General features: G+C 46.7%; 1 protein-coding gene across 1 annotated transcript in view; it reads right to left on the reverse strand.

The window, feature by feature from the left end:
• LOC126548238 (nose resistant to fluoxetine protein 6-like) overlaps window positions 1–14,921 on the reverse strand; it is a 108,751-nt gene extending 93,830 nt beyond the window's left edge. Inside the window, exon 1 of the mRNA XM_050196389.3 lies at window positions 14,393–14,921. Within this exon, the coding sequence (XP_050052346.1) occupies window positions 14,393–14,774 (382 nt within the window). The 5' untranslated portion in view covers window positions 14,775–14,921. The remainder of the gene's footprint in view (window positions 1–14,392) is intronic.
• Window positions 14,922–15,285: the final 364 nt, after the last annotated feature.

Below are 15,285 nucleotides of genomic sequence, written 5' to 3' on the forward strand. Positions count from 1 at the left end.
AACAATAGTGGTGCCTCTAGGATTTACAGTGCAGTATATGCTATAGTGTAAACAGACGCCATGCCGTGTCAGTACCTGCGGAAACACCGCTGTTTTATTTGCAGAAAACCTGTGAAACGATGTTGCGACATACGACGACGACGACTCTGTGCATATATACAAGAAAATTAACAGGACAATTATGCTATTACCGTAAAGAAAGCAGACACAATAAAGACGCACTAAGCATCGCCAGCGTGCTTCGAAATCAGGCTCTCGCTCTTTTTGCTCAACGTCACGACCCAAAGCGTGCATGCTTCCTGGTAGGGATGTTGGTAGGTGCTGCAGCAAAAGTAGTGCGCTGTACGCTTGATACCGTGTTGTAGATTAAGCCACTCAAGGAACATGAAATAATGGTCGCGTTTGCTTTGCTCTTCATGAGAAATCGCAAAAGGCAATAAACTGCCATAAGCAAAGAAACAGGGGCTGAATTCGCAAAGCGCTTCGTTTCGTAAGTGATCTTTGCCATTATCCAGTCGCCTTTCCTAATAATTATGTTCAACATCACTATTGGCTTGAATTTTCTCTTAGGAACAATTCTAGCGTAAGAGGGTTTTGTGAACACGGGCCCAGGTGCCGAATTCACAATGATTTTCGGTCGTAAGTACTTTTTTACTAAGGCTGGCCGCTTTCGCTAATAATATGTCCAGCATTAATACTGGTTTGAATTTTCTCTGGCGAACAGTTCTATGGTTAGATGATCTTTTCTTTTTTTAATACGGATTCAGCTTTTTGTCCACCTCACTATCCTTTTCTCTCTCTACGCCTATTCGGCGGGAAGTACGTTCATCAAGCGTTTTCTCCGATTTATTTCTAATGTGTGCGTCGCCGTTCACTTGCGCGGCGCCTGTGCGCGAATACCGTCGTATAGATCGAACGTAATGATCACTCTTCCCCGGAGCCAATTGAGCGCGGGAGACGCTGTCCACGTGTCGTTATACAGTCGCTTGACCTCAGCGCGTGCCGCTATATACTCAACCGCTCGGTAGCATTAGCACGCGAACCACGGGATGACCGTCCCTGTAAGAGCGCCATTGGAATGCTCCCGGCGATGATCGCTTGTGTTCGGCGAAGTGACCTCTGTCTTTGGCTCTGCGCCATTCGTCGCAGCACCACTTCTCTCCTCAGGGTCGCACGGAGGGCGGCCACGTGCCGTCTTCCGCCGCCAGCGACACGTGAGGTATGCCGCGGGCGAAGGAACATCCGCTTGATTTGCAACCTTACAGCGGTGACACAGAGCTCGAAGCTGCAAGGGGTGATTATATTTCTCTTTTCTTTCTTGCTTAGATTTCAGCGTTCTGGTATCTGAAGCTTCCTCAAAGGAGGTTGCGGCCTGATTATTAGTATTTTCGCCCTAACGAAATGGGAGTAACTGAGATAAGAGCTCAATGATCGAAGATGTCACAAACTTCGCAGTCATATCAACCTCAGAGCTTAGTTCAATGCGATGCGCCCTCGCTCTCTCTTATATGGTGTGACGTCAAGAGAGCAACCTTTACCGTATGACGCGACCAGAGGCCGAATCCACAAAAGGTTGTCGTTCGTCAGCCGGCCGCCTTCGCTAATTTCGCTATCATGATTGGCCAGCGCTTCTTCTTGCGAACTCCTCCAGCCTAAACCCAAGAACCCGTACTCACAAAGCCGCTTGTAACCCATAACGCTTCGTAAGCTCCCCGTCACTGGTGATAGCGAACTTATTAGCGAAGGCGGCCGGCCAATTGCAAATATTTCTCAACAACGAAACATGTTTGTGAAAGCGATCGCTGTTTGCTACGCATACGCGCGATATCTGACCGACAGCCTGACTAACGTGAATTACCACTTAACGGGTGCCTCAAAATCATGAACTCGTTTTCTGAGCGAACAACTTTCGTAATTTCTTCTCCTGCTATGTTACATGTCGCTCTTGCTTGATCACTTATCAAATCGACTCAAAAAGAAAACAATGACGACCTTTGCCGACTTACAGGTGCACAAGGAATGAATGTACGCTGAATATGCAAATGGTGATACGGATAGTCGAAGGCTTGCTTTGCTTTGTTGCCTCCAGCACGGAGCGCATACTATACACACTCCACCTTACATACGGCGTTTCCCGAAGAAGTAGCACTGACAACATTCACAACAGCAGCAATATAATCGAATTACTTTTCCATGCGGCTTTTCGACATCGTATGTCGACAACATTGTTTCTGGCCGCCTCCATCACATCGTTCCCTTCTCGCTTCGCACATTGTCGGTGCCATAACGCATGCGCTACTTGAGTCGCGAACTTGTTGCTTATCATACGCCTGTACAGTGAAACATCCAAGTCGAATCATAGCAAAATAAACTTAACGGCAGACATTTCTCCGTGCTTACGGCGGCTTCGCCTAATAAGGAAACAAAATGAGTTTGTAATCGATCTGTAGCATCGTAATAGAACCGCGGCATGTTCGATTACGAATATACGTAACAATAGACCACTGGAAGCTGTTTTGCTCATTTGTTTCCCGATTCGACAACGCGTAATGATACCCCCGAGTATAGTGGTAATCTGTTGCAGAAAAGGCAGCGAGTGCGCGTTTTCCTTCAGACAATTTTCGTGGCTACCATTTGCAGTACAGCCGTCGTCAAAATATCAGGAACCATTAGTACGTTGCCGCCTCCGGTATTCGCGTTGGCAAGTGCGCGGCAAGAGTGCCGGATCACGTCATCTCAAGTTCGAGCTTCGGTTGCAGTGGACCCGGTGGGAGTCGTATATCTCCTCCACTTGCCGACTGTCGAGAATGCACATTTGGTGGAAAGACGAACGCTCGATCGACTCTTTTGTATGCGGAACACGCCATACATCGTTAATGTTCACCCGTGGAAGTCTTTCACCAGCTGAAAACAAGGCATGTTTTCAAGCAGAAATGGAGGGGAGAGCTTTACGCTATAGGTTGCTGACTCATAGGTAAAGAGAGAGAGAGAGAAGAAAGAAAAAAAACATCGTGGAGGCAGCGGCTGCTTCTACGAGGAAATATGGTGGATCGACTAGCGGGATGGCAAGCAATAATATCGCAGTGTTTAAGCTATAAATGATCGTAACCTTCGATAAAATATAAAATAACGCGTACACTAAATCTGAGAGTAAATTACTTAGGAGTCATAGGAGGGCTTCAGATAATTTCGTTCTTGCCTTAGACCGACCTAAACAAATAAAAAAAAAAAGATCCACCTGAGCCGTAAGTGCACCCCATTTTGACTATTTTAAAACCAATATTTACTGGCTTCTTTTCCTTCTTGCTCCCCTGATACCCTGGCTAGCCTATTCTTTCATAGTTTGCCGCCTCAGAATGTAGAATCGTTGTTTCGTCTCAGACTTTTGCCATAGACTTGAGAATCGCCGAGCCCCGTATACTGCGAATCCCTGTATTTGCGTGTAAGCCTGCTCGTACGCGGCCTCTGTACTCTGCTTGCAGATGTGCGGGGAACTTGACTTTTGAAGCACATAGCCCTGCTTGACCAACCGGAAGACCTGTGCGCACCGCGGGAACTGGGCGGATGGTTTCATCTTACTTGTGGTCTTTCGTCAGTTCGTGCACAACTCGCGCAGCAGGTAGCAAACGCGGATGAATGCGCTTTAATTTTATTTTTGTTTGCATTCTGCACATAACTCCAATTCTCCAGAGGTGGAAAGACTGGACGTGCCCTCTAATAACACACTAAAGCCGCAGCGTTGCTTGAAACCAGACTGGTCAACCTGTTTTGAACAAACGTGAGCCGGTGAGGAGCGGACTCCACAACGCACAACACGACAACGCACCCCGTCTTGACTCCCGAGCCCCTGGGGCCGGGTCGACGTCCCCTTGCTCTCGTGCGCGTACTTTTAGGCGTCAAAATATACACGTTGAGGGCGCTGAAATGAGAGATACGCCGTCTGAATTATCTGTTATTATGCATCATATGTCCAGTGCTAGGCCTCCAACCTTTGAAGATAACGGCCACCAACGACCTCCTTGGTTTCCGTGCGGTTGGCGGCAGCAAATGAACGACTTTTCGTTGTCTTTCCAGGAATGTGAGAGAGTGAACCACTAATTTTGAAAAAAAGTTTTGGCCCAAGTCGTCGCTCTCTGAATCTGTTGGCTTCCCTGTAGTTGCAACATACAGTATGTTAATGTACTTGGCTACACACATGACAGCCGGTTTCTAACGTGTCATTAATTTGTTGTTGTATATGGCGTTGGCGGTTATAGTGAGGTACAACTTAAGAAGGCAGGAGAGGCCTGAATGACCGAAGCGCGGCAACCGATTGCCTCTGCGAGTAAAGAAATAGTCTCGCTGACGCGACGCGGCTAAGTTCGAAGCACGGGCTACTATGTTCTCCGTCGGCGGGGTCACCGGCCGTCCGGCTCGTGACGCAAGTCTGGAGCCCATTGCTGGAGGCTCGTGTGCATCTTTGAGGGGCAAATGCCGCTGCCTTCGAAAGTTGTACCCGACTGTAGGTGGTACAGGTATTTGTGCCTGATATCCATTTGTCGGTGTGCGTACGTATCTGTGCATGTGTATGTGTGTGTATGACTCACCGCGATAGCTGATTGGCTATGGCCTTGTGCTGCTGAGATCGTGGTAGCGGGCTCGAACCCGGTCGCGGCGTCCGCATTTCGATGGGGGCGAAATGCGAAAACCTCCGCGAACTTAGATTTAGGTGCACGTTAAGGAACCACAGTATAGTCAAAATTTATCCCGAGTCCCCCACCACGGCGTGCCTCATAATCAGAGCGTCGTTTCAGCACACAAAACCCTAGAATTTTATTTTTAACCAGTGTATATGTGAAATAAGGAGAACCGAGGGTCTCGATCTTTGTTCATTACAACCACATGAACACACATGTATGCAAATAGGAACTTGGCTGTTGTTTTAATTGAAATGTAGAAATACCAAGGAGAATTGAAATGAAAGAGGGCAAGAAGACAACTCGCCGTAGGTTTCTCCCTCTCTCGCATTATGTGTGTGTGTGCGTGTGCCGGGGGAGAAAAAGGCAGGCGAAATTTGCTGCTTTCGGGCTCACTGCCGCGTTGTAGGGTACTTGTGCGTATATACCAGGTGAGTGTTGTGCGAGTGTTATCTGGGAGTGTATTTTGCACAAAAGAACCCAATCCTTCCTGAATATCCGAAATCTCCGGGCTATGAGAAGCCTCAATGCAGTAGGAGTCGTTGTCAGGCATAGATGCACGGGTTTGCCATATCTGCCTATATATATATATATATATATATATATATATATATATATATATATATATATATATATATATGCATCCGAGACGGAGTGCAGACATCTATAACATGCATATGCAGGTGATGCGGATCCACTGTGCAGGAGGTGCGTCCTGCGGAATGAATATGTGACGCTCCATCGAACTCCTCTATCTGGCCTGCCGAATAGTTCTCGCATTCCTGCCAGGCTTCATACTTGAGAAAAGGGTAGCGAGATGTTCTTTTTAATGCTCAGTCACTTGATGTTACCAACGTATGTGCTTTGTGCATCCTTACCCTTTACGTTACCCAAAGGGCGCGCACTGTGCGTTTACGCTATGCCTCCGCCGCCTTGTTTTGTTTAGCAGATAACGACACCTTGATATGCATACGGCGAAACCTCTTGGATGTTGACTACAGGAAGCAGATCCGCAAATCTTTTTTCATTCATTTAATCATCCTTATTCGCCCGCATCCCATAGCCCTGTATGCCCTGAGGCATTTGCCCTCGCATTAAAAAAATAATAAATAAAAAAAACATGCCCGTGAACATTCATATGAGACGCGTACCGGAGAACATACACTTTGGCATTTATCTAAAATCTGTGAGACGTTTCTTTTTTCTTTACCCTTTTGCTTATGCTGTTCTTGTATCCGCTCGTTGCCCCTTTACAAGGCAACGCCAGCGCCTGCCCAGTAAAAGGTATACCAAAGCAGCATGGAATGAATTCGAATGTGCCCAGCTAAGCTCTTCTGCCCTGTCGGCATCCGGTTCTTGGGATCATGTGAACGCTTTTCGGTGAAATAAGCATGTCACAAAAAACAACAACAGCAAAAAAACACGTTGGATCCATTGGCATAGCAAAGACCATGTAAACGCAGTTCAATTGCGTAAGAGGAAGCTCAGCGCAAAGCGCGAAGTTACCTTTCAGTGCGCGCCGCGGGCTCTTTGGCACTCTTCCTGTCTTCGCACTAATTGCATTGACTGCGTTGTCACGAGGTGAGACAAAAATTAATGGAGACTTCTGAAAAACCTGAATGTTTCTTCAATGATGTTAAGATGAAACCATGAAGCTTCGTGGTTTCAAAGGAAGTTGTTTGTCTAGGTGATAAGTAACTTCGTAAAGCAACCTTAAATTTTGTATTTTTAGACAAATGTAATAAAACATAATTGACAAAAAATTACTTTAGATCTTTTCACTCATGTGACTTCGGCTTTACCCGTACAAAGACACAAGCTGACTGTGAAGAAATAGAGCTCTAGTGGCCGTCTGGAGCGATCGCTTGTCTTTCATAAAGAAGCAAACAGCGCCGTTTCTTTCTCAGTACAGTGCGTGAACGACAAAGAAATATAACTAGATATAGCACAACCATTCGCCGTTTATAGTGCCGACATTTCAGTCTGCTATCCCTGCAACACCCAATCCAAAACACTGAGCCAGTTCGGAAAACTCAGCTGCTAATTAAACGCAGTGACGCCAACGAACAAATAAGTCATCTCCCCGCAAAAGCCAAAACATTGTACAGGCTAAGTTGCACGAAGCTGCGGGCCTCGGTTGCTCTGGCTTGGGTGAGGTTCATGCCCTTGCCCCGCATTCTGGCCTACATTACTGCACTCTTTTCTATAAAGTTTACTCTCTCTCTCTCTCTCTCTCTCTCTCAATCACTGCTGATGGCCGTTTATCTTTAATTTCTTTTTCTGAGCCTTCTGATGAGCAAAGGTCGCGCACTAGATTGTTGGCTGCGTCGACCGCCTTCCGCGATGGCGGCGGAATACAAAAGCGATCGTATAAGATGCTTTGCGTGAACTGTAGGGAACCTCAGGTGATCGAGAGTAGATCGGAGCCCTGCGCTACGGTGTCGGTCACAGCCCATATATGTTGCTTCGAGACATTAAATACCATGAATCACGCATGATCAGTTTTAATTATCTTGACTTTTATGGCCTGTGTGTTCGCATGGGACCGCCGGTTGCACTTTGATTTCGGTACTGGTTTACCACTGTTTCGTGCGCCGTATTGCGCAGTACAAATGACTCGTTGAGACACCGCTGCATTTAGGACCATAGCACTTTGCCGAGGTTGTGGAAGTGGTATGGAAGCAGACGGGCGGTGTTCTCTTTCTGAAGACAGTAGGTAATTTCTAAGAAATGGTAACCATGACGTGTTTCCCGCTTGGGGAATACTTCTGGCTTAGATCTGCAGCCAGTAAAAGCAACGCCTTTGAAATCCACTTCTGTTACTCAAAGAAAGCCGTCGATGGGGCGTGGATTAGGACACTACCTAGCGGCACTACACTTTTCTATTCCCGCTTTCGCCATACACTCCTCCGTTTTCCGCTTCGCGCTCTCTTCGCTATCGCTGTCTTTCATCCCCCGCTGCGCTCCGCGTTCACTTTTCCATTTCTCGCTGTGCTCGTTTTCTCGGTTACGAGGGACGCCGACGTCGACGCTGGGCGCAGGAACGGGCGCCTAAGAGCTGTGCTCTAAAGCAATTGCAATGTAAGGCGCTGACATATCTCGATCATTTTGCACACGGTTGTCCACTTGTGGACGACCGTGTGCATCTTGGAGATTCATTTGAAGTGGATACGTCTTGCTAATTCACCGGCTACAATTCGTAAATTGCAATATGAGCCATAAAACAGTTAAGAAGTGAATAAGCGCATTTTCGTTAATTAGTTGAATATGTCTTTTGATTTGTCGTGCTAATAATGTCCGGCTCTTTGAATAATCCAGCTCAGGGACAAGAATTAGGCTATCAGGCCACAGGCGATATTTAAATATTCCAGAAAACTTAAAAATGATCACCTCGTATAGTATTCAAGCCAGTACTGATAACTTCAGAATTTTTTTTTACTAGGGAAAAACAATGTCCTTTTACGACGCATAATACGGATATATGTTAATATAAGGTGAGCTTGTTGGACATCACTCTAAATTTAGGTTGCAATGAGAGTTTGTTTACTAATGAAGTGTTTGTTATAAAAGCGGACGACCATGCTGCGTATATAAAAATGGCGGCTCGAGGAGTCATTCCTGGAAAGAATTCGCTTCGCAGTTGACACAAGCTTTCGGTATCGCAAGATGTCAGTATACATATATAGGAACTCAACTGGGAGGACAGTGTGCAAACAAGTCTCATTCACGGCGCCAAAGTGAAGCATGCGCCACAAGAAGTGGCAACTGGTTGTGGTCGTCGCGACAGAAGGCGAGAGCGCTGCTTGGCTGCGCACGCGTGGATAGTTTCGACACAGCGCACGGCATTTTTTGTTGGTTGCGACAGCTTGGGACGAGCGGCCCGCCGCGCAGGCGCAGTGCAGGGCGGATCAACTCGGTCGGATGCAGAAAGCGATAAAAATACAGCCGGAGGCATACTTTGCGCACGCGTGTCGCTTTCAAGCCTCCGCGCAAATGATTGCGTTATGAACAATATATATATATATATATATATATCGACGCAGGAAGCGTTATACTTGTATGCGCTATACATCCCTGAAATTTACCTGCTTGTTGCCTTTGCAGGCTTGATGAAGGCATCAGCGAAGACCCGATGTTAGAATTACATCATTGGAGCCCATGTTTTAAAGCTCGAATCGCTCCGACTTCCGACATTTATTTGGTGAGTAACTGATGCCTCGCTGCACCGGCACCTATAAATGTCGGAAAACTATGTTCTATATGATTTTACGAAGAAACTTAGTTTCTCTGATGAGTGTAAGTGCATTCTGCGAGCGATTTTTCTCAGGGCCACTCCGTAGGTTCGGATTCACACAATATTCGAAGTATACGACTTTTTCATTATGGTTCAATTGCTTGGATCATGGTTGTTGGATCGTTCCACACCTGCGGCAAGTTGTTTGTTCATCCACTTTGATTTCCATTAATTTGTCGTTTCTTTACTTCATTCATTAGGCACAAGTAATTTCCCCTATGTTGTCCTTGTGTCAGTGTTTGTTGGCTTCTCATGATATGACTAATAAAGAATCGGGCCGCTCGGTTAACTCGCTTTTTTCTCGTTGGATCAAGGTTCGCTTCGCAAACGACCTTTTGGTGCTTTTGTATGTTTACTACAGCATCATTGGTGAAAAACCGAATATTAATTTCTCATCGCCTAAGTTGTTAAACGTATCATTTGCTTCATGTCACCCCATTAGTAAGCTGTTTTCTGTACCTTGTTTATTTTTGGAGATATATTAATGGAAGTTCCTTTACGTTTTAACCATTCTCGTACACCTTCATCGCGTCGAGTTTCATATCTTGGAAAAAAGAAAAGTACAGTGATGACGCTGTTTACTCAGATATATGTCGGAAATATATTGTATACATAAAAAAAAAAGTAATGGTACTTTTCGCATAAAAAGCAGAGGGCAACGATGACGACAGTTCTCACAAAAACCAGTTCTAGTTTCCTTTCACCCTATCTCGCAGATAAGAGAGAAGCTGACCCTCACTATGACGCGCAGTGTTTACCGTAAACTTAATTTCCCCCGTCGCTACGCACACCTCATCAGCCAATCGAACAGCCCTGATTGTGAACACTGTCAGATGCCTGAAACACTGGAGCACATACTGTGCGATTGCCGAGCATATATGCTGGAGCGAAGGACGTTGGAAAGGTTCCAGGCCAGCGTTGGCAGGCAACCACTGTCGGAGAAAGCTATCCTCGGCCCATGGCCTGACACTGCAACTTCAATGCGTGCAACTAAAGTGTTGCTGAAGTTTCTGCAGGATACTAAGCTCGACGAGTGGCTCTAGCAAGGAAACTGTCTCATTTATATGTATGGCACTCGCCACTTCTGTTATCATCATCACCCATCCCATTACTTTCACACCCCTGCCCTCTTTCCCAGTGCAGAGTAGCAGACTAGAGCGCACTAGTTCAGGTCGACCTCTCTATCTTTCCTGTCAATAAATTCTTTCTATAGGACAGTAATTTAGTCTTGTTCGCGGTTTTTTATTTGCTTTAGCTCTCCTAGATTCATATTTTCTCTCCTCGAGTTTGAAGTAAATCATTTTTTCTTTTTTTTTTATTGATGGAGGAACGTTGTGCCAAAAAACCTGTCCAGAGTGTGTGCCATTTAACGAGCACATACTCCGCCTGTTCAAACAAATTGATTGATTGATTGATTGGTTGATTGATTGATTGGATTCAAGGTCAGAAAGAATGCAGGGGCTATGAGAGACTCCGCACTACAAGGCTCCGCGTTATCTTTGACCCCCTGGGTTTCTCTTATTGAGTTCCGCTCCTATTGGAATGCGGTCGCCGCGGCCGCGAGTCTAACCCGCGACTGGTTAGAAAAAGTTCGATGCATACAGTGTCTAAATGCAGATGCTGAGGATAGTGCATATCCAGATAACGTTCCAACGCGTGAGGACAGCGAACTGTGCGTATAAGGTCAGTGCGGCACCTTTTAAGTAATCTTGATAACGGCAAACGTGCATAGCTGCGCGTATCCATGTTGAAAAACATTCACTTTATAGTTGAAGTGTACACCTAATTGCGTTGCTTGATGTTCTCCGTCAATACGGGAATTCCGAGCAATCGGAAAAGGAGGAAAAAACTGGGAATGCCCTCACACGAGCATTTTGCTTTTCTTGCCGTTTGCTCGGCTCTGCTGGTTTCTTCGAAATCATTATTTTGAATCTGCCTAGCTGTACAGAGCTCGCACGTCACTGGTTCGGTGAAGCTGTATGCCAGACGCTCGCATCAGCCTCGGTATGTATACGTTGTCGCCTTTCCGCATGGTGAATGCAGCGCCTGTGATGAGCGAGCTCCCTTATAAGCGCGACTCTAGTAGAAGGTATGATTATAAAAGAACTATATTCACGCGGCTTCACGCCCTTATTTACTCGCAAGAAACGAAAACTAACGACCTATTCCTGAGACTAAACATTATGCGGTGGTGTAGGAACACTTCTTGTTGGGTTAGTTGGTGAGACATAGCTATTAGACGAAGGGCGCAAATTAAGACAAACGCAAGCGAAGAAACAGGACGAGCGCCACTACCAACTTTATTACACCTTCAAAATTATCCTGTGCACTGTATATACGCAACCTCAAGTACATGCGCAGAACTGCAAGACAGCAGGAAAAAAAGAAAAAAAAAAAGAAAGGAAACAGATAATCATTTTCTGGTTTCATGTCACAAGTTCCAACAAGGCGCTTTCTGACTGATACAAGGCAACAGGCGTGTCACTGAGACATTTATCTCGGTTTGTTTTTTCTTTATGTGGCATGCTTCTAAAATTTCCCTCGCTATCGTGTTCTTGCTTTTCCCAGTAATCTCCGTCTGAGACGCCCGGCTCACAAGTGTTCGGGGTCCGACTACGGGAGGTGAAAGGCACACGAAAACGAAAGGCTCAAGCTGTGCAGACGAGCATTAGACTGGCTGTGCTACATGCATACGGTTTCGCATAACACCAAAAAGGTTGCCCGGAGCTATAAGCGGCCCGTTGTGTTTTTGGCGCCGAATAAGCTGGCCCGCCTATGCCCGCGCATTTGTTGCACACGGGATAGAAAAAAATTCACGCCGAAACTCCTCTGAGAGTTGTCTATGTATGCGTAAGCATTGTGCCACTAGTTCCTCTCCATGCAGCCCGCTGTCATTATCAATGTTATGAAACTTGATCCGTCCAGTATAAACGACAGCGCTGCGGTGACACGAACTGCTGCAGACAGCGGCTCAAGATGAATTGATGACAAAAACAGCCTACTGCAGCTAGTGGCGCTAGGTGCGCTGATGACGTTCCGATCATTATAAGTCGTTATCACTATTGAGCGCCTTATCCATCCGCGTCGAACCATTATCAACCGTGATCAAACGTACTCCGGCGGCGGCTGCGCGGGCCTTACCTTGAAAGCGATTTGCAACGGGGACAGAGTGCGGCGAGTGCTGATAGCTTCGTGTGCGCTGTGTTCTCGCCGCTTAATTCGCGTTGAAGCACTTAAAATGAGGTTAAGAACCTCACCACATGTTTTGTTGATTGCGCCGTAGGTGTGGTATATCGTATACCTTTTTGCTGTGGCAAGTTCTACATATGAGAAACTTGGCGATGCGCAAATGACCATGCACGGGAAGATGCATTAGGAGCTATACAAATAAAAAATGTTAGGCGTAACCTCGAGAGACAAAGAGATATCGGTGTGGATCGGAGAGCAAACGGGAATAGCCGATATTCTAGGCGACATTAAGAGAAAAAAATTGAGCCGGGCAGACCATGTATTGCGTATGGTAAATAAGCTGTGGACCGCTAAAGTTATAGAATGGGTGCCCAAGGAAGGGAAGCGCAGTCGAGGACGGCAGAAAACTAGGTGGGGAGATGAAATTAGCAGGAACGCCGTTGTGGGGTCTCCGGAAATTTGAATCACCTGGGATTCGTTAAGGAGCACATAAATCTAAGTACACGGGGTGTTTTCGCATTTCGCCCCCATCGAAATGCGGCCGCCATAGCCGGGATTTGATCCTAAGACCTCGTGCATAGCAGCCTAAGACCATAGCTACTAAGCAACCACGGTGGGTCAGCCACTCAGATAAAAATGGAGATAAATGTGTCAATTACACGTCTGTTACATTGTATCAGGCAGAAAGTGCCTTCTTGGAACTTGTGACATTAAACCAGGAAAGGATTATCTGCATCCTTTCTGTTTTTTTTTTCTGCTGTCTTGTGATTCTTTGAAGTTGTCTTTGCAGTATATACGAAAATTTTGAAGGCCTAATAAAACGGTTGGTAGTGGTGCACGTTCTACCTCTTCGCCTGCGTATGCCTTAATTTGCAGCCTTTGTATAATAGAATGTCACGTCAGTCAAGCAGCTGTCATGCTATATGTTTTACGTGTTGCTCATCTTTTATTGTACATATTATAGATTCCAAATTCAATTCATTTTTTAAGTGCACAGTTATGCAGTAAAACGATCTTCGGATATGCATGGTTGTTCATATTAGTGGCGCGCACTTCAAGGCATCCATAACGTCCCACTTTTATTAGGGCCATCTTTATACCAACCCGTCATGTAGAACCCCCCCATGTGGAGCCTTTGTGGTGGTGTAAATAAATAAATATGACTAAACTTAACATAAATATTCAACCACACCGCAGAACAATATTTTCGCAAATGCATTGTGAACTTGGCTAAAATAGTGATTGCTTTCTCATCCACGCAATAACTGCGTGCATCGTACCTGAATATTTAAGACTGATAATAAATGCATTGACAGCCTTTACAAGGCACCTACCTAGTTGTGCATGACCATCCATAGTCGTATACATAGCGACGCTTTCTTTTATTTACTCTGCATTTGCTGAGACGAGAGTTTCAGACACTTCCCTGGATGACCGTTCCCTTCATCCGCATAAGTCACCACAACAACAACGTAGGTTTTGCGTACAGTTCTGGTACTCTTCTCACTAATGTTTTATACTAGTGGGACTGTCAGCACGTAGGAAATAGCATAGGGGACTTTCCGAGAATTCATATCTGCTTATTGATCGTATCACTGCTATATAATTTTTGTCCGCATTTGTATATCAGCTCGTTTCACTTTAGTCCCAGCTAACCTGCCGTGAAAAGTGAAAAGAAGCGTAACAATCACAGGCACACTGTGAAAATTCGGCTAGCAGGCCTACCCATTCATTAAAATAATATTGTAATGTTTCGGATATGTCGGTCATGAGAGAGAAACATTTCAGTAAGCTACAAAGCACGGTGTTTTACGCCCAAATTGTATGTGCTCGTGCTAAAAAAAAAGCATCATTTTTTTTTAGTACGAGTGCCGTTTGTATAAGAATGACATGTCGTTGCTCTTTCATACTTGACGCGTGCTTGTTGGTCTGCTATAAAAGTGTTGTTTGTGCTAGTAAGACACGCCAGTAGACTTCTAATCGATAGATATTGTAGCGTTATCAGTTTGTGCGAGCGTTTTCTGGAGCACTCGTTTGCGACTCAACATTGGTGGAAATAATATCAACAGGAATATCGGTTCAGTGTCGGAAATACAGAATACGTGACAATAAAGCAGCACAGACGGCGACTGTCTCACAAGGCCACTTTCGGGACAGCGTGTCTTGGGCGCAAGGCCTAGCCAATGCATGCGGTCAGACGCCGCATACGCGGCTACAATCTCGGGCGACTCACTTTTTATGGCCCACGGCTTGAGCTGCTTGACGCCGAAGATCATCTTGAATAATCCGTAGGTGCAGTCGCCGGTGAGATTGAGCTGCGAGATGTCTCCCAAGAACTGCGGCGTCACGTGCTCGGTGATGGTCTTCATGAGCGTCTTGACGAGTTTCTCCTGCCTTCGTGCATAGTACTTGAACGGGTTTCGTGGGTCCGGCCCGGGGTCTTTGGTAGTCGACTTGGTGGGCACCCTGGTGACCGCGGCTCTGGGCGTCGTCGTCTTCGGGGCTGGCACGCTAGGTCGCGTGTCGCCCTCCTCGGGCATGGAGGACTGCGCGGCCACGCCGGCCAGGCAGATGGCCAGCAGGGACAGGCCGGCGAGCATCGCGGAGGGCCGCATGGCTGCTTGCGTGCGCCGTCAGGCTGTGGGCCGACGTGGGGCCCTGTGTGCGACGGCGGAGACGCAGAGTGAGCGGAGCACTCGTCCAGGCGCGACCGATCGCGAAAGGCAACTTAGGCGGCGTTCACCGGGAGCACGAGTAAAAGGGAAAGACAAACGCATCGGAACTGCCTCTGATTGCCCTTGGACGAGGCTGGTCGCGCGCCTATCAGGAAAGGGCGGCGAAAGCCCCAGGGACGTGCCGCTCGGTGATGGGGAGGAGGAGGACGCGACGACGACGCAGACCTGTTCCACTGATCGGCTCCCCTGGACTAGTGCTGCTGCAGCAGCTGCGGCTGTTGCAGCACATGACTCTTTCTGCTTCATTATGTAAGCTGTGCCAAGAGAGGACGTCACCTCTCGGGATTACGGAGAGCGCTGGCCTCTTGATCCCCTCGAAAACTGCCGCCGCGACAAGTGCACCGAACGAATTGCCGGAAAGAGCGAGAAATTTTGAACGAACGACGCCCTC

The sequence above is a fragment of the Dermacentor andersoni genome, chromosome 1 (genome assembly GCF_023375885.2).
Source record: "Dermacentor andersoni chromosome 1, qqDerAnde1_hic_scaffold, whole genome shotgun sequence".
In the NCBI taxonomy this organism is placed as follows: domain Eukaryota; kingdom Metazoa; phylum Arthropoda; class Arachnida; order Ixodida; family Ixodidae; genus Dermacentor; species Dermacentor andersoni.